General features: G+C 36.1%; 1 protein-coding gene and 1 long non-coding RNA gene across 2 annotated transcripts in view; one reads left to right on the top strand and one right to left on the bottom strand.

Annotated features, from left to right (window-relative positions):
* Nucleotides 1-26,312, top strand: part of RELN (reelin) — a 516,519-nt gene that overhangs the window by 295,017 nt on the left and 195,190 nt on the right. Inside the window, exon 11 of the mRNA XM_058297120.2 lies at nt 17,298-17,443. Within this exon, the coding sequence (XP_058153103.1) occupies nt 17,298-17,443 (146 nt within the window). The remainder of the gene's footprint in view (nt 1-17,297; nt 17,444-26,312) is intronic.
* LOC131278511 (uncharacterized) lies at nt 1,448-15,517 on the bottom strand. The gene is made up of 3 exons (XR_009185844.2): nt 15,384-15,517; nt 3,631-3,767; nt 1,448-1,584 (listed from the first exon to the last, which is right to left on the bottom strand). It is a non-coding gene; the product is annotated as an uncharacterized lncRNA (long non-coding RNA).

Genomic DNA, 26,312 nt, shown 5'->3' with positions numbered 1-26,312 from the left:
TTAATAGTAATGCTCAGTATGTGTTCATCAGTTGTTACAAATGTACCACACTGATGAAGGATGATATTAATGTGAGAAAGTATGGCAAGGGGAGGAGGTGGGGCATATGGGAATCCCCTGTATTTTTTGTGTAACATTTATGTGATCTAAAGCTTTTTTAAAAACTAAAATTCAAAAAAGTAAAGGGCTTGAATAAAAAGTTCAAAATAGCTCTAGTATAGTTTGAATTGAGACTGGTAATGGATAAGTGTGGAGACCCGGGCCAGTGGCAAGAGTTGAAGGGCAGACAAGAAGAAATATTAGTGGAGAGGTCAGAAGCTCAGCCTGGAGGTCCCAATGTGACTATTAACAGCCTGTGAATGAAGATTGAAACTGTGGGTTTGTCCAGAGAGTATGAAGAATAAAAATTGCACTTATAAAATATGGAAATGCCATTGGGCCCTCAACTGGACCCTCTCAAGTTTCCAATATATGAGAATAAAGTATAAATACCGCTTGGAGAATTAAAAACAAAAACAAAATTGTGACTTGCTGGTGCAAAAATTACTGTGCCAGATGGGGGTGAGCTCACAGAAGGAGTAGCAAGTAGAATATAAAGATCCGAGAGTCTTACCTTCTTTTAATAATTTAAGTACCAGAAAAATGATCCCAGATTGTTTAGTGATCCCTTAACACAGGATTCCCCTCACACAACTTTTTTTCCTTCTTTATTTTCTTTTAAATGTTACATTAAAAAAATGAGGTCCCCATGTGCTCCCCACCCCCCTCACAATAACTTCTTGATTAACAAATCAAACCCTAGTCATTTTACGTTAGGTGGTTGGAATTACACCAATTGTTTGGCATTAGAAACAGGTAGCCTCTTTGCTCAATGTGAGAAAACACCCAGTAAACTTAAGGGAAACTTATCCAGAAGAGAACTCTAAAACCGCCCCTTTAGAGAGTCAGTAGATTCCTTTCCTGTAGATATTGCAAAGAACCGTTTTAAGGATATCTCATGTCACATCCCACTTTCACGTGATTAAAATTGGGACCTGTGTTGTCATTGTTCACCATTGGCAAGGAGATGAGTGAACCTAGGAAACACATGTAGACCTCAGGGCCTGGGATTCATGTGCTTTTTTCCATTATGATCATTCATCATTTGATCTCAGTACTCTTTACTGTATAAATGTACTTTTTCTGCTTCATTTTACAAGCCATTATACTAATCTAATTAGCTATACAGTTCCTTAATGAGTGTACTTCAGCATCACCCATGATAAAAAATGCATGGAGTGTAATCTTGCTTTCATAGCTATATTTAATTAAACTATAACTTTGTGTGGAATATACTTCTGCTTTGTGGTCCCTTATTCTACTCATAAGCTTACCAGCCACACATTTGAGACTTGTCAAGTAACCTATGTCTATGAAGAAAAAAATAATAATTTCAGTAATGATTCATATCATTGTCTTTTATTTGGCTGTCAGGTAAAAACTCTTTTCTGATATTTGTCTTTAAACTTGAAGGGAACCGATTTAGCTCAAGTGGTTGAGCACCTGCTTCCATGTACGAGGTCTTGGATTCATTCCTGGTGCCTTCTAAAAAAAAAAAGAATAGAAAAAAAAAAACTTCAAATAAATGCAATAATAAAATCTAATAAGTTTTCATGTTAATTCATTTGCATGACTGCTTTTTTACTTCCTGACTCAAACATCTCTACATGAAAAAATTGCTTTGCTAATTGATTGGGAGTTCTATAAATTGTTTATTTAAACAGTATGCAATTTCTTTGTCAAATGCTATTTCTTTACTTGATGGCTTCCCAGTTGAAAACTGAATACAACCAATTTTAAAGCATATTTCACTGTTCCTATTGGCAACAGAACACGTTTTAAACATTGCTTTATTTGGACTTGTTTTTAAGGTTATGTGTGTATTCGTTAAAATTTCATGATATATTTTCTAGGTTAATTAAATATTTCCAAGATGTTCCCATCTTAACTAAATCAATCATAAGTCTAACAACTACTGAGGAAAGTGTGCTTAATAACAAAGTAGAGTTTTATTCAATGAAAGTTTTCCAAGCACAAATAGAATTCTCTTTGGCCAAGTCATTATGGCTGTTTTTTGTTTTTTGATTTTTTTTTTTTTTTGTAATTGGATACCTACTATTCCAGGCATAATTCTATGTACTTTACACAAGTAATCTCATGTAATCTGATCCCTACAAACCTGTAAAGAAGGTGCTATGTTAGCCCCATTTTGCAGGCATGGAAAGTGAAGCAGAGAGATGATGGGTAACTTGTTCAAACTATACATCTTACTAGTGTCAAGGCCAGGATTCAAATCCAGGAATCTGACTTAAGAATTCTTGCTCTAAGTCAAAACATAGCCTTTTTTCTTAGAAGTAGCGAGTATAGAAACAAATGTACTTCCTGTTTGTCCATGTTTATTCCCAACATCCACATGTTAAATTACCTATCCATGTTCTTCTCCATCACTTTCTGGCCCATGTTTTCTGCATGTTCCTTCTTCCAGCTGACTGATTTTTATGGGTTAGAATTTAGCAAGTCAGTGTGTGGCAGCAGCCCACATGCCTTTACCTGTTGTTGAGCTCGCAAGCATTTATTTCTGTCTTTATGCCTATCATGGGAACTGAGGCTCTTCAGAGAGAGACAGCTGGTGACAGTCTGCACAGGGAGTTGCACAGAGTTGTGAGCTGTGAGTGGGTAGTGCATTGCTGGTATTGCTGAAGGCAGGGCTGACCCCGCACTTGCTTGCTACTTGTTTGCATTTCAAGAGAATCTAGATTTTGTTAGGGAAGAGATTGGCTATACTCATGGTAACCCCTGCAACTTTCCTAGTCACACAGGATCCCTACAGCCGAAACATTGTGTTCCCAGCTGCCAAGAGCAGACTGCTCTCAGCTTGCATAGCACCCCAGGGGAGGGGAGAATATATGGATAGGGAATGGGATGGAGAAAGAACAATAGGAATGGTATTATCCAGGTGGATAATAACAGGAGTAGGGACACTGGAGTGGTCTGGATGGATCTAATTTTTGTAGGAGTTCCCTATAGATAAATTAGTGATCTCCCAACTACTACCCCAGGATGTAATGGCTGAAATAATATGTAATCAACTGCATTACATAAAGCCTTAGAACTAACCAAGTGCTCCTCCCACATGATACCATTTCTTACCCTCTAATCCTACCTGATTTTTAACAAAACATTAATAATTCTAAGGATAATCTATATTCTGTTGTGCTTTTTGGTAACTGTTCTAAATAAATCAACTTGTACTATTAAAAAAAAAAAAAGAATTTAGCAAATTGAACCCAAGCGCCAGTCATTTCCCCTCTATTCCACACTGTACAACACCTACTTTTGTTTCACATTCCTACTTGGCTGATTCAGGTATTGATGCTGACCTAAAGTGGACTTAAGGAGATATGTGTATTAAAATGCTTCCCTCCTGGAAGCAAGAGGCTTTTGCAGTAATCCGTGGAGGTGAATTGAGTGGGGGACATGGGACTATAAAGAATAGTCAACATTCTAGTGGTAGCAGACTGTATGAAACAAAGATGTTGCAGCCGAGGAATTGGAAAGGACAGCATCATAACACAAATTACATCACAGTACCTCCATGCTCAGGATCTTTGATGGTAACTTTAGTCTCCCAAACAGTCTTAGTTCACTAACAAATATGACCAGGTCGGTGTAATAATCCAAACTGAAAGCTTCATCCACAGCTTCTGCCCTCCTCCAGTTTAGGTCTGCTGCAGGAAGAACAGGGACAGTGGCAGCAGGTTCTCCTCCTACCCGTCCCCACATACATTTTAGCCTCAGCAGCCTCCAGGCCTAGAGCTAGAAGAAGAGGCAAGAAGCATGGTATTTTTTTGAGCAGGTCTTATGGACTCTTAAGCTGAGAAAGTGATCAAAATCAACTCTCTCTCGAATCTACCAGTGGGTTCTTTGAAACTTTCCCCAGTCCCTGCCAAAATCCTTAACTGCACAGAGGGCTCTCAACTGCAGGTCAGATGTGCTTCCTCTTTTAGCCCCTGGACCTCTGGCTAATGACTACACCCTTTTTCTACTGAGGGCTCCTCCAGGCAGCTTTTAGGCAGAATCTTACCCAAAGTAGATAATGTCTTGTGCTCATGGTCCTTGCCTGGTCTGGGATAAATGCTCACCTGTGATCCATCATCACGAGAAGGATTGTTACTTTCTTATGCAGCCTTCTTGTTACCTAGTCACCTGCCAAGCAGCTCCAGCCACAGCCCCAGGCCTCAGAACACACAGTGTGCCCTCTGAAGTGTCCTTGAGGTCCCTTACGCTGGGCTCGAGGTGAGCAGAAGGAGCCCTCTCTCCACACACAAGCATGGGGCCATCACAGGACACCAACAATTCTTTCTAAAGAAATATCCCTCTACTCTCCAACTTCCTGCCCACTTCAGCCTCACGTTCTGTACCCCCAGTGTGAGGGAGTAACTAAATCATTTTTCCCAGTTCTTCTGCTAGGTCTTTATCGTTGGTCCATTACCTACTTTGGAACATGGAGTAGTTTCCACCTCTTTTCTTAGGGCCTCAAATAAATCCAAAGCTAAAACAATTCCATTTTCTGTTCTACTGGACATGGACCTCTAGGATAACATTAACAGCATTACTTTGTAATTATTTATATCCCCCCCCCCCCCCCCCAGTTAGAATGTTAAGTTCAGGGACTATTTTAATCATTTTTTAATCCCCTGTGTTTGTCACATATTAGATCATTGCTAAAGGTTAATTGAAAAAAAATGGGAAAATACCAAAAATCTAGTTTGTGGGAAAGCAAAGACAAAGGAATGAACTTACTCTTCTAATTATTGGGAGAGGAAGAGAAAGATAGAAATAATTTGGAATTCACACATTATGACACCCTTATGTGTCATTGAAGTAATATAAAATCAAATACTTAAATCATTAGTTTGGAAACAAGGATTACCCATATGTAAAACCTCAAAATAAGAATTGGTTTTCATTAAAGTTTCATTATCATTCATGTAATTGAAATATTAGTAGTAGTTTTCATTACTTACAACAAATGATTTAAGTGCTACTGTTGACAAAAAAAAGGCAATACAGAGCAGTGAGTATGTAAGCTGTCCAGCTGATGATATTAAAAATAATATTTGAGGGTGGCCCGCCAAATAGGAAAGATAAAAATGAAGTCATTGGCATTCACAGTGCATATTTCTACTTGTCTTCTGTAGAGATTTCTTTCTGTTTCTTTGGAAATATTTAATCCATTTCATCCAAGCTTGCCCTTGCTTATCTCAGGAAGGGCAGAATGATATAAGACCAAATAGGGTAAATAGCTTAAGGAGTTTATGTGATCTGGAGAATTGCAATTATAGGCCACCAGTGTAAATCTGCCCTGGGAGGATAGAAGGCCATTGCTATCTGTTAGCTCTTTAGTAATTAATTTGAAATAGATGTATAGCAGTGTCACTTTTAATGTAGAACCCAGACTTATATTTGTTGTGCTTTTTGATTTGGAGTTGGTAAACTGAGGTGGATTTTACAGCCAATGTATTTCTCCCACATTCTCCTTAAAAGCTCATGGTCTCGCCTAATTCTTCTTCCAATGTTTTCCAGGGAAACTTACCCATGTGGAAGAAAAGGAGGCACCACATGTCCTACCGTGATTCTAATTACCATCATAATTTTTATTTCCCATAAATCCCTAAGCAACCCTTTGTTTACTACCAAGTAGGTGGGGCTCTAAGTGCCTGTAAATCCAGTGCTGCAAGTTAAAAAGCTCCCCTGAGCACCACCCTCATTAGCAAATTCCCTGAATTAGCAGATCTGCAGACCTGAAACCTACATATATTAAATCATTGGTTACAAGGATTTGGACTTATTTTTCAGAATGTTACATCTTTCTTACTTTGGGATACAATTTCTAGAATAATCAAGAATTATATGCATCAATTGTTCCTGTTCTAAAGATGTGGTATATATTATATCACTTCATCTTCTGCTGTTGCTAGAATAATTATTGCTACCTCAGGGGCTTACATTCTCCTCCCTGACAGTGCCTCTCTCTATCAGAGGCTGTGGAGGTTTATGCCTTCTCCTTACTCTTCTCTATTGAAGAGTGAGAGGCACACTCATCCTACCAGAAGTGGAGGAATGACTAATTTCAGGATAATTCCTAGTGCACCATCTTTGTGAAAATGTCCTTCGTTTTGCCTTAAAGGTTTAAGGGATATGAAATGATATTTTGGCCCCCCTCCCATTAAGACATATTGTATCAAGATTCAACATTTCACTTAGGGTAGAAGTCTCATATCCAGGAATGCTACTGGTATACAATAAATAATAATAGTAGGGAAATGGATGTGGCTCAAGCAGTTGGGCTCCTCTTTACTATATAGGAGGTCCAGGGTTCAATGCCCAGTACCTCCTGTTGAAGGCAAGCTGGTCCATGCACCGAGCTGGCCTGCACAGAGTGCTGGCCCATGTGGGAATGCCACCCCGCACAGGAATGCTGCCCTGCACAGAGTGCTGGCCCATGTGGGAATGCCACCCCGCACGGGAATGCCACCCCGCGCAGGAGTGCCAGCCAACATGGAGAGCTGGAGCAGCAAGATGACACAACAAGAGACACAGAGCAACAATAAGAAGATGTAGCAAAACAGAGAGCTGTGGTGGCGCAAGAGAATGATCACCTCTCTCCCACTCCGGAAGGTCCCAGGATCGGTTACCAGAGCCATCGAATGAGAATACAAGCAGACACAGAAGAACATACAGTGAATGGACATATAGAGCAGACAGCAGGGCGTGGGGGTGAGGGGGGTAAATAAGTAAATCTTTAAATAATAGTAGTAATAGTAATTATGATAAATCATCATCAATCATTTCATGATTGCTTTTTAGGAACCAGGCACTATGAGTAAGGCCCTATCATCCAAGTTTTACTTTTTTAATAGATGAACTTTGAGTTTCTGTGAAGACCCTAGCTGTCAGTGCTCCGATTTTCCTGAGTTATTCTTGAAACATCAGGACAAGTTCATCAGAGGTCTCCCTTCCAACTCTTCAACCATACATCTAAGAGTCTGAGAAAAATCCTTAATTTCAAGTTCAAAGAAAATGCATTAAATGTACGTTTCTGGAGGGTCAGCCTGGAGCTGCTGCAGCTGCCTGCTTGCCAGCAAAGAGCCACAGAGGTCAATGAGCATCAGAGGAGAACCAGGGCAAACGATCTAACACATGCCAGGAGCAGGGTTTTCTTTCTTTCTTTTTTATGTTTTCCTCATCATTTAATAGTACCCCATGAAGCAAAATTTCTGTGAATGGGTCAATATGCTGTGGAGGTGAACATTTGCCAGGCAGCTGCTTCATTTTGTTTGTCTCTTTGCTCCCCTCTTTGTTGGCAGCCACATTTGGTATTTTGAAAATATTAGTCACTCATGACTCCTTTATATCTGTGTGTGAATGTGTGTATGTGTGTGTGTGTGAGAGAGAGAGAGAGAGAGCACAAACATGGTTTGCTCCCTCACCGTTAATGAATGTTTATATCTGCTCAGCTAGCCTGGTTACTCTCAGCTTGCAAAGGAATAAATCACTGGCTTCTGTCAACTCTGGAATTGACCCACAGATTAAATGCAGATTACTGTGAGATAGGTGCTGGTCCCTCTATTTTTTATTTTTAAGAAATCTTCCCACCCTTATTGCTGTGCCTGCAGCTGCTAATCTTTTCCTATTTATTACCCTATTGTGTGGATTGCAAAGAATTCCAGATTACTCCTTCTATACATTTATGTCAGCTTGTGTTGAGAGATAAATCAGCTCTATCACAAATTCTATTATGAAGACTTGTCCTTTGGAATAGGCTATGATTTGATATCACATATATTTGAGAACTTCCATTAAAAAAGTAATTTATTAAGTTTTGTTAAATTATGCCAAGGATTAGAGATAACTACATATATAGAATTTAGAAGTGCCATGCCCTAATTTCCTGTATGTACTCGTTCCAGGTAGACTGACCGCTTCCCCTTTATCACGTTAACTATTGCTGAATATACCTTGATAATGACAATTTCCCAAGTTAAACAAACACCAAAAAGGTTCTAATGAAGACAACAGCCATTAGGTAAATCAATAACCCACTAGGGGAAGCATTAAGTCAGAACAGGACAGTCTATTAATTTTCTTATTGCTCTCATACATTATACATTTGCCAAATTCATTGTCTCAGTGGACACTAGACAAAAGTTTCCCGTCCTGAATAAGAATTGGAGCTTTCATTTCTGCAATTCTTCTGTCACCAGCCCAATACTATCATCACAAATTGCTGAACTGTTAATAGAGAATACAGGTCATGAAAAAATATGAAAAAATAGAAATTAATTTGCCTGAAAAATATTTAAGTATTAGCACAAGTTGAGGCTAATGGAAAAATCTGAGACAAGTGGTAGAATGAATGATCACACTTGAAGAAGAATTCATTTTAAACTCACTTATGGGGAATATAACTCCTTGGCAGAGCAGTGCCTGCCTGCTACCATGCCCAATTTGTCTTCCATGCAATATTCCATTGGGCACCCCAGAAAAAGTTTTCACCAATCCATTGAATGGTTTTATATTTTAGAATGTAAAGGACAAACTGGAGGAAATCAGATTTGCTTTACAGAAATGTGCTTTGTAGCTTACTTTACTGAAAACTATCCAGTGTATAACTTGAGGGATTTGGATTTTGACTTTCTAATGAGGTTAAACCTGAACTCAGTAAGACTTGTGGTTTGTCTATGTTCCCATGTCTCTTCCCATTAAGAGTCAAAATGTTAACTGTGGTTTTCTGGCCAGATTCCAGCTTGGTTAATTGCATGCTGTCTACCTAATTTCTCTTTGCTTGGGATGTTCTTCACTTTGGATGGTGTTGCTCTTATCATCATGTTTCACCCAAGAGGTGAGTACATGATATTGTAGAATGAGCCAGAATATAATTTGTTAAGCTAATAGAGTACTTCAGGGATGAAGGGTTAAATATAAGTAATGTGCCTTTCACAATTTTCCTCCAATGTGACCTATTTATACAGTAATTAATATGGAGTAACATTAGTGAAATATGGAAGTGAGCCAGACTGCCATGACAAAAGTGACCTATAATATAAAAACAAATAATTGTGATAAAATCTACAGAAAACCATACATACAAATCCCCAGAGTCTCCCTGCTTAATGCATCTCTTTTTTTCAGTCTGAAGCTGACACATTTAATCACTAATTGAATTATTTTAAATGCAATATTTCAGTAAGTGAAATTTATTTTATTTTATATGAACATTAAAAGCATAGTAACACTTTCCATCACCTTTGTACATAACACAGTCCTAGCACAATGACTTCCTTAATAATAATCATTATAGTAAGGTTTATTAAATGAAAGGGAGGCAGTTAGCATTTATTGATTTCCTAAGATTCACCTATCTCTAGGTGAGGTATAGTATCTCATCTAATCCTCACAATTACCCTCATTTCACAGATAAATAAATAAATTAAATTAAATTGAACAGAGCTTAGAGAAGCCAAATGGCTTCTCCAAGATCAAAGAGCTTTGCTCCTTGAACCTAAGTGTATTTTGTTACAAAATCCGGTCACTTCATTTCAGAGGATCTCACAGCCTCCCACATTTAGCATGGCATCTCTGGCCTTAATTTGAGGAGGAAAGTCTGAAAAACCTCAGACACTGTGGAGGTCAAGTTGATCCCCTTAGACAAGATTAACAACTGCACTATGGAATTTTACATTGCTATTCTTCTTCTCATTATTCTAATTCAAATCTGTCACTGTTGCCATTTTGGAGTTGTCATACCTATTGCCAAGTAATTATACACTTGTCACAAAATATACCATAAATTGAATCTTTATGAATTTTAGTACAAAGTGGTTCAAATGTGAATGCTTAATGAATCCAGAAAATAAGAGCAAAACTATTCTTTAGGCTCCCTAAAATTCACTCACCATGGTTGAATCTATTGTGTTGACTGGAGAAAATACACTTCAGCCCTCCTGCACCTGGACTGCTGTCATAGCCAAGTTTTTGGTTTTTTAACCGGCATTAAATTACTTAGAAATTGAATGTGTGGAAAATGATAAAGTCATTTTTCCTCATGAGAGAAATCATTCTCTTCCCATTTTGATTTTTTTATAGCATAAAGGTTTCTATCTTTAAAGTCCATTGAACCAGGGATGTAGGGAAAGTATTTCTCTGTAACTGCTGTAACATAGTAAAAGGCTTAAGACACAAAATTATATGTAAGCTTTAAATCAATTATTTTCCCATCACTCAATCACACATCTCACTTTAATCCAGAAATTCCTACACCAATGTATTTTATTTTTAGCCAGATAGTGGCTAATTTATGGCCCTGCCAACAATGCCATTTTAATTAATTTTATTCATCTTATTTCTCTTTCCTCCACTCCTCATATCTCATCTGTTTGCATTGCCTAGATTTTAATTAAAAAACCTCCCTCTCTAAGGAGCAATCTGAAGTGGCAAAAATAATCACTTAAAATATTACAGTCATTAAAAAATTGGCTGTGGTAGAAGCCATGCATTTTCAATTTTCCTACAAATGATGTTTTAGCTTCCTTTTAAAGTGCACTTTGTATCTGAATTGTCTGCCACCAGCCAGCTTGGCTATCAAAAATGGTCTTCCAGCTGGGTGGGCTGAATGACAACTCCTTAATGGAGGAAATGGATGGCTCTCTGCTCATGTGAAGGAGAAGACATACCGGGCAGATTTCATCCCATCTGCCACCAGCACTCTGCAAGCTGGCATTGCTCAAATGCCCAGTATACTCATTCCAACAAAAAGGATATCGTCAAAAACTAAATTGTAGAGCTACAGATGTCTAAAAGAATCATCAGGGCCATTAGACCCCAGAGAGATAATATTAAGAAGAGCATCAGCGTTCTTCTTTGATAAAAACCTAATTAAATGATGGTGGAGGCAATTGCAAATACTTTTACAAGTACAGAGATGAAGTCATTAACATTTTCAGCAGAGTATAGCAACCTTAGAAGTATGCTATCTTGAATTGTGGCCAAGGACTTGTTATATTGAGGAATTTGCACTGATGTTTCCTGTTGATGCTCTTCTGAATGGCAAATTCTTGTCACTTGGTTACACTGTGTTCTGCTTGTCAAGTTAAGGAAATCCATTTATCAGCAAAGTAGGAAAATACGTTTGATTGACAAATAGAAACAAATAAGGACTACATTTATAGGATTTTTTAAATTGGAGATTGACTAGTATTTACAAGTATATAGTATATGTCATTGGTCAATGCTAAAATAATGAAATAAAGTAAAAATAATTGCAATTAGTATCATAATCAATATACCTTAGGAGGGCTAGAAGTAGAAAATTTTAGGGCCATCTATAGAATCTATGGTCATTTTATCCAAACTAAATGCTTAATTTCTTGATATGTACTCATCGTAACTCAATCAAAGGCTTATGACTCGGGAAGCCACATATAATTTGTAACCATTTGCTCCAGAAAACCTGAGAGATTTTTACTGTGCTGAAAATAAAATAGTCCTAAATTGCGAAATATTCTTGTTTTTGTCACATCAATAGCTTCTGTGTCTCACAAAGTTAGACATTTAATTGTTTTTTTGAAGTCGTTTGCATTGTAATTGTTATTGCATATAAATGACTTGTTTAAATAGATGTTGAACAAAAATGTGTGGGTATTAAAATCATCGAGAGCAATTTCCTGAAATTCTCATACTTTCAATGAGCATTTGGTTTGGATTTTTAACATAGTAGAATTATGTTGTACAATGCAGGTCCATCTGTATGGAAAGTGGCATCTGACATCTCACATTATTGTTTTCCTTTCTTAGGAGAGTATTTTGGTAATCTGCCAAACTTTGGAGGGTTTTTAAGTTCTAATTGATGATTCTGTCTGTCCTGAAAACAATTGTTTGCAGTTATTTTTACCATATTGTATTATGGGATATAGTCTTTTACATTTTACTGAAGATTTTAAGTTGATCTGAAGAATTTTAATGACTGATGAGAAATGCAGTAAAAATAAATAAATTTCAATCTTCTCCTATTTGTTTACCTCTGACTTTCAAGAGTATGGAATATAATAGCTTATTTTTGAAAAAAGTACATATTCAGAAACAAAATAGCAATTATTTTATAGCACTTAGCAATTAAAAAGAAATACTTCCACATATAATACTATTTGTGTTTCTAACAATATCTCTAGGGAATATATATTGGCCCATTCTAAAGTCTGAGAAACTGAGGCCAGAGAGATTAAATGACATGTGCAAGACCATATAGCCGATAAGAAGAGAAACTATGTTATGTAGAGAAACCCCAGTTCCTTGAAGATGCACAGTAACTGAGTTTTCATTCTTTATCATTTTGATTGTTTTTAGTTCCAGTACCTTTTTCTTTTCTAGCCCTTATTTCTACGATTCATGTCAGGGCTGAATTCATTGAGTTAAGTACAGGGGTTCTTAACTAGGGGTCCGTGGACCCCTTGTGAGTCCATTGAAAGATTTCAGAGGGTCTGTGAGCTTGAATTGAAAAAAATCAACTTGCTATCTTTATTTTTTATGACCTTGAACTGAAATCTAGCATTTCCTTCACTTATGAATATATACAATAAATAAATAACAGTAGTATCATTTCATCTGACTAGCAAAGGGGTCCATGGAACAAAAAGGTTAAGAATCCCTGTTCTGGTAGAAAGTTCAGGCAACCCCTAACCAAGCAGACTATGGATTCCTATTCAGAGGAAGAGACACAGACAGAAAGCAAGCAGAGATCCAAGGTCTCTATTTCGATCCTAATGCATTCAAACAAAAATTCTGAGTTTGAAGAGTATCTAGGAAAACAGGCCAGTTCTGAGACATTGAGCCCATTGTGACCAATCCTAGGATCGAATTAACATGAAACTCTAACCTAAGTTGTAATCATTTTAGGGATCCTCAGAATGAGAACCTTAAACCAGCTCCCTATCCTGCATAGGACTCCTAAGTACAGGGCCTCTAAGCAATTACTTAGAGAGAAAGGGAAGTCGGTCAGCCCATTCCTGGCAAATAGCTCAGGAATTCTCCAGTTTCACAGACTGTCCTCTGTTTTATAGGCAAACTAATATACTGCTGGCTCATATCTTTAGGGGAGCATCTTATCTTCATTCCAAATGTTAAAAACCTTGGGTTCTGTTCAGAGTGGCTGAGGCAGAAATTATATTTCACTCTCCTTAGCAAACCAACCATAGCTGTGCATGAGTTCTGGGCATCTCCAAATCCAGCTACTCAGAAAATGCTAGCGCCATCTTGCTAAGAAATAAGGAAGGCTGAGCCACCTCCTGCTGAGTGGAGGCTATGTGCAGCCTTTCTCTGGTAATGTGTCACTGTACTAGACTATAAAGAAGAGCAGTACTTCATGACCTCTACACCCAGAGTATACTTTACTTGGCTAACTATTCACAGCTAACTTTGAATCTTGACAGATAGGATTGGGATGTTTACAGCACAAAGGCTAACACTGACTATTAATAACTTTTGCCCTATTTTTTTGGATTTAACTTTGGTATTGATTATTGTTCTTTCACTACAAATTGGTAAAGAACATCTCCTTCCCTATAAAAATAATAAAAATATGTAGAAAACTATACCAGCCCATAGCCTTCTTGGAAACTTGCCAAAGATAGATCCTACTAGTATGAGAATTGGTTAGCACACAATTTTTTTCAGGTTGCTTTCATCATACTTGCTATAGTAAATACTACTTGTATTTCATATGCGGGCATTTTTGCAGCTATAGAAGTGATAAAAAGGTATATTTGGAGCCAATAGTTATACTATTAAAATTGTCTATTCAGTTAACTAAAAGTGTTTGACAACAGCAAAATAACTTACAATAAGATCCTTTAAAATATATTAATACTTTTGCTTTTCTACTACACAATTCATTTTTATTTTGTGAGATGTTTAAAAATGTTACTCAGTTTTCTAATGATTTGGTTTTATTGATAAAATGTCTGTCTCAACTAAATTAAAATATGCCCCCAAGATATAAATCTTTCGAAGGGTAACAAAACATAATTATAAAACAGAGTCTTAAAATATTAAACAATGCTAAGATAAATTGAACTGAAATTGAAATAATTAAATTGATGTTTGGCCATAGATGACTACAATTTCATGTTACATGATTCATTCTTATTATGACCCAAATAAATACTTTTTAAAATGTGTAGATACAATGTAAACTTTAATCCATAATTAATGGCAATGCTCAAAAATGTGTTCATCAATCACAATGAATGTACCTCACTAATGAAGAATGTTGTTAATATGGAAAAATGTGGGAAGTATGGGGAGCAGGGCATATGGGAATCCCTTATATTTTTTATGTGACATTTATATAATCTAAGTATCTTTAAAAAAAAATAAAGATAATAAAAATTTTTTAAATCTGTAGATATTTTTTGAATGCCATTTTCTTGCTCAGTGAATTAATGTGTCATTTGCATTGATGTCAGAATTCTTATATTACTTCCAGGTTAGCATAGGCCACAATTGATCAGGATTCCAGGATGCCAAGATAAATTTGAAGACCTTTATTTAGAGCTAGTGTATTTATTATTATATGAAAGTAATCTTTATTAACATTTGTTGTCTTTACAGGAGTCATAGAAGTAGAAGATCCTTGGATTTGTTATCACTTGATTATTTCTTTTTATGATGAGATAAACTGAATCCTAGTCTTTGGCCATTATGTGTGGCTTAAGAATCAAATAATAATGAGTTCAGTTTAGCATCCATAAATAATATGTATTCACCATAGTGTGAAGAATACTCCCAGGCAGTTGATGCATTCCACATTTCTACAGTATTATCTAAAATAATGATAGGGAAGCGGACATGGCTCAACTGATAAGAGCATCCGCCTACCACATGGGAGGTCCAGGGTTCAAACCCAGGGCCTCCTGACCCATGTGGTGAGCTGGCCCACGCACAGTGCTGATGTGCCCAAGGAGTGCCATGCCACGCAGAAGTGTGCCTGCATAGGGGAGCCCCCCACACAAGGAGTGCGCCCCGTAAGGAGAGCCACCCTGCATGAAAAAAGCACAGCCTGCCCAGGAATGGCACCACACTCATGGAGAGCTGACACAGCAAGATGACACAATAAAAAAAAAAGAGACACAGATTCCCGGTGCCACTGACAAGAATACAAGCGGACACAGAAGAACACATGCGAATGGACATAGAGAGCAGACAACATTGAGGGGGGAAGGGGAGAGAAATAAAATAAATATTTAAAAATAAATAAATAAAATAATGATAAACCCCATTGGATGTACCTTATATCTTGGTGATGTGAAATGACTCATCCAAGATCTTATACTCCTACTCTCTTGGACTTCTCTTCCTTCTGGAAGCTTCATTTACTCTTTCAATGTACTAGAGAGTCTACTTCCTCCCCATTTGATTTTACCAGCCCTAACCAGTACAGCTGTCTTAAAACATCATTCCCGTTCTAGAACACCACTGCCAATGGTATAGAATCCAGATCCCTTAGACAACCATGTCTAATTCTCAAAGTCATGCCTACTTATCCCCTACAGGAACCCATCCTCACCTTTGTAGTTCATTCAACTTTGTCATCAAACTTCAATGTCTGTCCACCCTTAAAATCCCAGTTTAAGACCTCACTCATGAAGCCTGCTCACCTGAGCCAACCTTGGATACAGTGATTACTCTCTCTCCCTCATTGGACCTTACCATATGCTCCTTGTAGAGGAAGGAAACTATCTTTGATATATCTCAATTGTACTGGGATTTTCTGAGAGATTATTTTCCTTCATTATAAACCTGATTACTCCCAGTACATTTCAAACACTTGTACATAGTGAGTTCTCAATAAAAAATTAAATACCCCAAAGAAGGTAGCTGTATCATTCATTCACTCATTTATTCAACTATTCAGCTAATCTTTTTGAATACCTTCTATATGCCAAGCACTGTGTTAAGACCTGAGATAGAGCAGGAAACAAAATGGGCATGATCCCTGCCCTATAGAACTTAGTCAATGGGCTTGACTGGTATTTTCTGTTCAGTTGTTTTTCTTTATTTCTGTTTCATTTTATGAATATGTAAAACTGGAACAGATACCTGATCTTTCATTTATTAGCATTTCTATGTGTATTACTTGTTACAAATTAAAAAATGATTAATGCAAACTTCTGATATTTCTTAAAAGTAAATACAGAGTTTACTCACTTCAGGAGTTTGATCTTACCATTGACTATTCATTTACCTGAGATTCAGACCTTTTAAGCTGAAAATTACCAGTGAAAAAAGTATCACAAGAAGACCAAAAGGTCTTCATTCATACAAAAGCTGTATGAAATTACTTTTCAAACTGTAGAGCATTATAAAAATAATTCCAGTAGTTAGAATTGATGGATCAATGATACCAACAACTGTTTTACATAAAACTTTATTGCTAGCATATTTTCAAAAATTATGCCACACTAAGGATTTTTTTAAATGTTTGTCAAACTATCCTCATATCTGTATCTTGCTTACAACTAAAATTATTTTTAAAGTATCACAAGATATTATTTTTCTTTATTCTTCCCAAGCATAATGTTCATTTGGAGAACAATAAAGTACGTGATTTCCTTGCTCTTCATTGGGGACATCATGTAATTCTCAGCTCTGGTCAAAAACTTTTCTTCAAAAACTGGCTAAGAATATACGATCATATCCAGGATTACTTTGACCTTTTCTGTATTCCATGTTTTGATTAGCTGGCTATTCCATTCACATCCCATTTACAGACAAATTATGAAGGGCTTGAATGGCAGGCCAGAAATACATGGAATATTGAAAAGGTCAATGTGATTTAGCCCATAACCGTATTATTGAAAATATATGACACTTCATTATCACTTAATTCCCACAACAAGAACTGTGGTAAAGATGGGGAATTGTTCCAATTAATATATTCTTGTTTCATACCAGAGGCTAGGATGGCAAAGCTCAAATGCCCTCTTGGCCCTATTTTTGTGATAACTTAATAAGTTAGAAAGAAATTGTAATTGAATTAAACAAGGCAAAGAAAAAGGTAACTAGCTCTTTTTGATTTGAGAGTCCATTGTAGAGGGAAAAATGTAATGACTTTTTGAAAAACTCTAATTATGCATAAGTATGACAGATATAGCTACAAAACCAATTCGACAGTCACCCCCTTGCTCTCTTTTTATCTACAGCATAGCTGTCAGTCAGATGGGAACTCCATTTATTTCCATGGAAATGAAGGCAGTGAGTTCAATTTTGCCACCACCCGGGATGTAGATCTTTCTACTGAAGATATTCAAGAGCAATGGTCAGAAGAATTTGAGAGCCAGCCTACAGGGTAAGTAATTGCTATCGCTCACACTGTGTACAGCACTTACATTTATCCCACTGGACACTTTTAAATGCAAGTTGCTAAATAACAAAAGCATACGTAAATCAACCTTGTTGATGGTCACCGTGGACAAGATAAGGGGTACACTTATCCTTAACATACTTTATTAAGAAATCAACTGTTTTTATGCAGGTTGAAATTTTGTGATTACACGTAAAAATGTATGCTCAGTTGTGTGTACACACACACAGGACCTAGAAGGATATATCAGTCTGTAAATTGCTTGTGATTCTGGATGGCTTTTGTGTACTTTGCTTGAGTTTCTCAGTCTTCTGTATTAACTTAAAAGTTTGGAAAGATGTTATTTTAAAAACTTTAAAAAAATTTGTGATTACCAATACCTTTAAACTTCAGTTGAATCAACGTATATCTCATTTTAGTTTATTCAGTTTTGGTTAAGAAAAAGTTTTTGTTTTCAGTCTTTATAGATTCAAAAATCTTTCCACTAATATTATGTTGAGGTTCTCAGTTGTCTTCCTGGGGTCTGAGATTTATAGAGGCTGCTGCCTGATTTTCACTGGAATGTGTTTTTTTTTCTTTTATTACAAGAGTTGTGGGTTTACAGAAAAATTGTGCATAAAATACAGGATTCCTATAGAACACCCTATTTTTAGCACCTTGTATTTGTGTGGTATATTTGGTACAATTGATAAAAGCATATGTCTATAACTGTATAGTTATCTATAGTCCATAGTTTAACTTAGGGTTCACTGTTTATGTAGTATATTTCCAAGGGTTTTTTAAAAAATGTACTCTGCTACCATATATGCAACCTACATTTCCTCTTTTAACCACATTGAGCTTATATTTTAGTGCTGTTAATTATATTCACAGTGTTGTTCTACCATCACCACCCTCCATGACAAACATTTCCATTGATCCAAATAGAAATGCTGTACGTTTTAAACCTTAACTTCCCATTCCCTGTCCCCACCCCATCCCCTGGTAAACTATATTCTAGGTTATGACTCTATGAGTTTGCTTATTCTAACTGTTTCCAGTCGGTGAGATTATACAATATTTGTCCTTCTGTGTCTGGCTTATTTCACTCAACCCAATGTCCAAAATCCATCCATGTTGTCACTTGTATCAGGACTTCATTCCTTTTACATGAAGGGAATGTAGTTTTGAGATATAAAAATTGTTTAGGGGTAAAATTTATCTTTAAAAGATTTATAAAGGAAGAATTTGGGGCTGAGGTAGAAGTGGAAGAGACCAGAGCAGTGACAGTGGTTTGGTGGTAGTGGTTCCTGGCTGCTTTCATCTATTCCTTCTTCCGGATCCTATGTCCCAAAGGCATCTGCTGCAAATTGAGCAGTACTTTAAGAAGTTTGCATTGAAAATAATTGGTTCAGAAAATCAAAGGGTATAAGGTAATATGAGTTTGGAAAGAAATTCTAGATATTTCCTCATTCTCACTTGGCTTTGTATGTGTTTGTATTTCTGTGCAATAAACACAGGTAATCAGAGCACCTGCCTTATTATTTACTTCATATTTTCTAATACTCTGATGATGATGAATTAAATTAACATAAAATATCATTTCATAATGAATATGAAAAAGCAATAATTTAATTATATCTTCTAGAACACAACATTTGAGATATAAGCAGTCATATCTATCTGATCTCAACAAATTATATCAAATCTGGCTTGAACTTCTACATGCCTGAGTAGCAGAAAGGTTCAATATTCCTTTCTTGGGCTCTCCCTTCCCCTGCATTGCTCAAGAACTTCATTTGGACCCAATAAGAGGAACATCTGATCATTGGTCCAAGCTGCCACTGTTGCTGTGAACCTATGCTGCCACCTTGGGGTCTGTCACTGTTGTGTTCTAGATTTCTACTGAGGCTGACCCAGGTCTAGAATTCTCTTTAGGATAAGCCTCTGAGACAGATTGACACTTTGAGCAACAACACCTCCCAGGGCCCACCAGTTGCCACCCTAAGCCCAGCTCTGAGTGCTCAGGGACTTCAGTCCACAAAGCCCTTCTTTTCGGAGGTTCATGTCACTGTTGAGGCTCCATTGCCAGTGTGACTATGATGTCTCCTTGAGGAAACTGAGGGACTTGAGGGTCCAGGAACCACTACTCTTCTTTTTAATTCCATGATCTCCCCAGAAGTCAAACTTCTCTCCTTTGTAACCCTTAGCATACATAAGGGCTTATTCCATTCTCCTCGCCAACCAAATAGCGTTGATGGAGTCCAGAACTTTGATCATGCACAGAAGGCTTGTTTACTCACCTTCTGCAGATAGGACCATCTCCAGCATATCAGTGCTTACTCTTATTCTTTTGTGGAGAGATAAACTTAATTTTTAACTATGACCTTCATACCCAGCTATTTCCTCTCTCAGAATGCCCTGTTTTTAGCTTGTTGTATCATCAAAACTTGCCAGTGAAATAACAAAAGAAATGCTTTACTGGAGTACTGATGGTCCATCCCAGTTCCCTGTTAGTAATACTGAGAGATTTGGTACAAAATGTGGAAAACCCCTTTATGTATTAAGCTTATAAAAGAATTGATTTGATATTAGAAGCAACAATACCTCTGTTAGGAAATTACTGTAGAAGTCAGAGACACAACTGGCAAAAAATAAATTCCAATAAACAGATCGAACATTCAGTTTTTTCTTAGACATTGTTTTTACAGCGCACTAATGATGCAAGAGAATTTGTGCCAACAACTGAATCAAATACCCCCCCCAAATAAAAATGATTTTAAAATATTTATGCCTGAAAAAAGCGCTAAAGTCAATATGGACTCAGAGGAACTCAGAGTAAATTCCAGTCACTAAATAACTCAGGTGTTTCCAGTTACGCTCCTTGGGCATTTCTCAGAATGGACAATTTATCAGGATTTTGGTCTCAGTTAAAAAGCTGGTACTTCCAGACCATGGCATTGTCATCTGGTTTCTGTTCCAATAATGCATAATAATATGCTTGACAAAAGTACACCTGTGCCACTCTAATTAGTTTGCAATTAATTCATCTAAGTTCCTAAAGTCATTTAATTATTCTAGCAACCACACCTTAAGTGTATTTGCCACATTTGCCCCTAGGATCTCAGGCCATTTTCCCCAGAATTCCCTTACTCTTCCTCTCACCCAGTGAGCCCGCTAAATTGGCATAATTTTAAAAGTTATGAAAGGATACCAAGAGGACCTAGTAGTTTCTGTGCTTCTGGTGATGGAAAAAGTAGTTTAGCCCATAATATTTTGGTGTTTGTGTGTGTGTGTGTCCTCCCCGCACCCACCCATCATTAAATGTTCCTCTATTGGTCTAGGAAAGAGTGCTGATATAATAATTTTTATAATCCCTCACAAAATCAAATTATTATGAAGCATTTATGTAAGAACAGACAAAGAAAAACAGATTAGGAATTCTGGTAGTGAAATTCTTGGTGTGTTGTTTCCACAACCAACTTTACTGAGTATTAGTCTCATTCTACTCTTCAACCATCACCACCTACACAATTTATCATTTTTAAACTCACCTGCTAAACTAGGTAGAATATAACATAGTAAATCCCCACTCTTTTCAAGATTGAGCAATTGAATTGAATTGTACAACTTTGAGGTCACTTTTTAAAAAAATAAAAATGAATTATTAATAAAGATATAGTACTATTTCCTCTTTTAACTATGTTTACCTCCCATAAGAATTACAGGAGAAAAGAATATTTTTTCTTTTGCATAAGAGAGAAATATGCAGTTCTCTCTAATAATATTTTCAAAATACTTAATATTGAATGGTCATTTGCAAAATAATTTAAAGAAATAAAGAAAAGAACACTATCAGGTTATTATGACTTTTTTTGGAAACTACTTTCCCAAATATCCTTGTTTTCCTGCCATATTTCAACCAAGGCTTTGATCCTAGATCACGAATGTGCAAGAGCTGTTTGTCTTTCACATCACTAAGCTGTCCCGAATCCAACATGGATAGGTTTATTATTTAAAGTGGGATTTTAAAGTCTTGGGTTTTTTTTTTCTTTTTCCTAAAGAGGACACATCTGTTCCTTCAGCAAAAGAGAAACTTAAATAGATACACTGATAATTTATGTGAGTCTTTTTGAACTTTGGCTTAACCTTACCAACACATCATTTAATTAGCAACTACCATATCTCACCTAGTTGAGGCTGTCTTTAGGTGGGAGGATGCTTTGTAGAAAAACACGTTGCTATCATATGGAATTTGTATACTTGTCTTCTCTCCCAAATGCAAACATTTTATTTTTTAATATTCAAATACCTTTTTAAAAATCTGTTCATTGCTATCACCATAATATTCATGATAATGAGAACCACAAATGTAATGAATGTTAGAAGACTGACTCAAGGCAGCATGCTTCAGTCTCCTCTGCCTACCCAAGTACTTGGGAATTACAGCAAATGAGCAAAGGAATCTACAGTAGCACTATAAAACAAGAAAGCATGTCCTCTCTTCTTGGGCCGGGAATTATGAAGGACTGCAAAACAGAAAAAGACAAGAACATAGCATCTGATGGAAGGAGGAAACTATAGCCAAAACACGTGTCAAAGAAGACATTACAAAAGGTGACGCAGCACTGCTCCAGGTCATCAATCTGGACACAGGATAAGGATGGGGCTTCTGGGGCATCCCTGTAGGGACTGCTAAGTGGGCAGTATCCTTGCTCCACACTCTTCCAAGCAGGGGCTTCTGCCCCCAGGTGAAAGTCATGGATGTCCATACGTAGCATGGAGAGCAGGGCAATGCGCCAGGAGGCCAGAGGCAAGGGGAATGAGGAGCCCCGTGCTCGTCCCCCACGGGGGGTGCTTTTACATACTAGGAATAGTGAGTACACATCTAAGCAAATAACCTACAGTCACAAAATCTGAGGAAAGTCAACGCCGTTAAAAAGTAATATCAAACTAAAAAACGAAGAGCTGAGAAAATGGAAATAGAAAAATGGAGTTTTTCTTTTTTTAATGTGATTAGTATCAAAGGGATAGGAAAGCATATATTGCATTTGTGAAACAAAACAACAACAGGTTTTTGGGGGAAAAATAACCAATTAGAGATGTGGGGAATGAAAAAAAGTAAGATTGTTGAAGCAAATGTAAAGGATTTTCCCCCTGAATATCAGTATAAGCATAGCTGAAGAACAAATTAGTGAGCTTCTCCAAACATAGGTCATTGGATATAAGAAAAGGAGATTAAAAGTATAAAGAAAAAAAGTTGGCACACAGTATATATAGGTCCAGCACTTCTAATACTAGAAATAATAGAAATTCCAGAAGGAAAGTTCACAGGGAATACATGGAATGAAATATTCAAAGAAATAATTGACAGAAGTTCCCAAGATTAAAAAAAGAAGAAAAAAAAGACATAATACCTGTGTGTGGAAGTGTTGAACAAAGATGGAAAAATAACAAGTCTTAGACCATCAGGGAGAAACTTCAGAGCACTGATAAAAGAGGAAATACTAAAAACTTCCAAATGAGACTCCCTGTACTAGAGAGTAGCACTAGATATAAATTTTTTAAAGAAGCATTATCTCAAAGTTTTAAGAGAAAATTTTTTGCAACGTAACATTCTTTCTCCTGCCAAATATCATTCAAGTGTTAGAAATACAGGGGTTTAGAAAGTTTACCTCTCATGAACCCTCTCTGAAATAATTACTAGAAGACATGCTCCTAGAAATTAATCCAAGAAGATGTGAGATTCAAGAAAGAACAGTGACTAAGCAGAAAAGTAAAAACTTATAATACAGTTTTAGTAATTGGTGATTATTTAAAATTATAATAAAACCATGAATGTAAAACCTAGACGACTTCAACATGGGAAAGAGAGAGAGCAGTTAGCAAATAGAGAAGCAGAATAAGGAACTAAGATGCTGCCAAAGTTCTTTACTTGCTTAAGGCAAGAGTATAGATTAGAGTTAACTCTTGATGTTAATATAAAATCTTAGGTTTAAATAAGTGTGCTGGAAATTTTAGATAGGGCAAATATACAATATATATCCTCTAAAGCATTATGGGGAACATAGAAAAAAGAAAACAATCAGTTCAGCAAATTTTAGTAAAGTGAAAGAGCAAACCATAAGAAACAAGGTAAATAGAAAACAGAAAATAATAGTATGGCAGGAACCAACCTAAACACATCAGTAATACAATAAATTTGAGTGGGTTGTATTCATTCACTTTGTTAAATGAGATTCTCACAGCAAGTTTTTAAAAATGAGCTATATAGCTGCTACTCATAAAAGAAAGGCAACCTAAAATAAGATGAAAAGTTAAAAGTTTAAGAAGTGAAACTAAACATCAGACAAATGTAACAACAAAAAACAAACAAGGAGACATATGAAAGTCAGATAAAATAGAATTCAGATTTAACATTAAAAGGGGCAAATATTGCATATTTTATGCCACAGCATATATAGGGAACTTTGCATAATTCAAGTGCTAAAATAGAACAGGGTGAATTCGTTAAATGCTGGTATTTCTTACTTATTTTGGTTTTCTTTTGACCTGGGTTCTAGCAATGCTTTAAAAAATTGTTTTTCATATCTTAGAAGTATAAACAGTAATTTTTTCAAGTGATTTTTAAAAATAAGCTCTATATGATGAAGTATGAGAAAACTGTTCTGGAACTCCATTGAATTTCTAAATCCTTTTTAAATTCATAGCCTGTTTATGCACCATCTTTTCTCTTGGCACCTCCATGCTTATTTGAGTTGGTTAATAGGCCTCCCCAAACCAGTTTCTTACTACAGTCATAAAAAAAAAGAGAGAGAAGAAAATCTGATCTCTTACAAAGATATTTAAATCCTAGTGGCTTGGCACAGCATTAGCCAGTGATAGGATTTATCTGTGGAAGGTATCAGAGTAGGCTGCTGGCACCTAAGTGTTCAGATGCCCACTTGTTCATCACGTCTTTACTTTCCATAGTCCTTCCTCACATTCGCTTGATCAACACTAGCCACAAGCAGTCCTGAATATCTAGGAGTTTATGTGAAGGATACACTGATAATTGACGTGAGTCTTTTTTTTTTTGAGGTGTCTAGAACTCTGGCACCTCAAGAAGCGTAGCTTGGGATTAGCTATACCACAGATACATCCAGGAATATTAAGGAACTGAAAATGTTAATCCTCAGGTCCATAATGAGTGCTAAAGCATGTAATTGCCTATTACTGAATTTTATAATCCAACAATAGAATATGACTAAATATATCTTGGCACACACATAATAAAATATTATATGATCTGTTTATAAAGAGCTTCTATTAACCTGGAAGATATATACATTACTAATGTAAGTGACAAAAAGGATGCAGAAATCATATATACAATATTTTAAAATATGTATATAAAAATATCATAAATAAATATACTAAAATATTAATCATATATGTCTTTGGGGTAGTATGGGTATAGGTGATTTTTTTTCCACTATATTTTCCACGTTCTCAATTATGAGCATATTTCTAGCAAAATAGAAAACAATTATATAGACTCTCTCTTTTGAAGTGCTAAAAATATTTGTCTTAAATGGCTTATATAGGTGTCCTCTCCTAGGCTACAATCATCACTGCTGTGAATATTCTTCCTCTAATAAAAAGTAAAATAAAGGCAGCTAATGGTAAATACTTCTTGCACATGTCACAATACCTAGAATTCCATCACCACAGCAAGACATAGAAAAGATGCCAGAGAGTAAGCATGACTTACCCTAGGATCAAATTTCATTTCCTGTCTTTGGCCTTGCTGACTTTTTTAATGGTCAGAGATTGTAGTCTCTGAACTGATAACTTAATTGCAGTTCTCTTTAAGTTCCAGTCCTAAGAAGGTCTTTCAAGAAATGTATTTAATAAAACTTACCTAAGAGTATAGAGGAAAAAGTCTGAGTACAAATAATGGTTTTCTCAGGTTAGACATCATTTAGCTTTTGATACATGATTTACTATAAGAGGCAAAATGCAAAGTATTACTTATTTATTTTAACGGCATTGTTGCAAAATGGGTCACACCTACAACAGCCTCAAAATGTCTTTCTTAACCTTTAATTCTATCCAGTGGTACACAAAAGGCCATTTCAAAATAAAATAATTTGTTATTGTCTTCTTTGTTCCAAGAAGATAGTCTATTACATATAACCAGTGAAAAGGAAAACTTCATGTAGACCAACAAAGACAGTTTCCATTATAACCCTCTAAAATTAAATTTATAGGCTTTTTTAAAAAAAGCTTTAAAAATTCTTAAAGATTATTTAGAAATTTACAGAACAGTTTAAGTTTTGAAATTATTCCCTCTATCCTGCTCCAAATAATGTTGTTACCTCTACTTTAGAATACTTTTTACAAAATGTTAATAGGACTATAGAGGGAATTCATATAAGCTTATAATTCAGGGTAAGTGAATTGTAGGTAGATTGACAATCTGAGTTAACATTATGTCTTTTTACAGACATGCTCATATTTATTAAAGCAAAACTCAGTGATCATTTAAATAACATAAATAACAAACTTAGTTACCCAAATAATTTATATCCAAAATCTTAGTGCAAAAGACCCACAGGTAGTAGATAAGACGCTTTCAGCTTAGTCTCCCTGCTTAAAATGACTTTTTCATCTACTATTGTTACTGTTAATTCTATTATGAAAAAATAAAAATACTCATTATAATTTAGAAATTCATTTTAAATGCCACTTTGGCTTATTTAAAAACAAAAATAGCACTATGTTTCACAGAAGATGAAGGAAATTAACCTTTGTTGAGACTCTGCAGTGTCCCAGCAATACATTATTTTCTCTAAACAATCCTCAGTGTAGGTATTTTTCTGTCTTGATTAGA

The sequence above is a fragment of the Dasypus novemcinctus genome, chromosome 5 (assembly GCF_030445035.2).
Source record: "Dasypus novemcinctus isolate mDasNov1 chromosome 5, mDasNov1.1.hap2, whole genome shotgun sequence".
Classification (NCBI taxonomy): Eukaryota; Metazoa; Chordata; class Mammalia; order Cingulata; family Dasypodidae; genus Dasypus; species Dasypus novemcinctus.
This window is presented reverse-complemented; position numbering and strand designations above follow the sequence as displayed.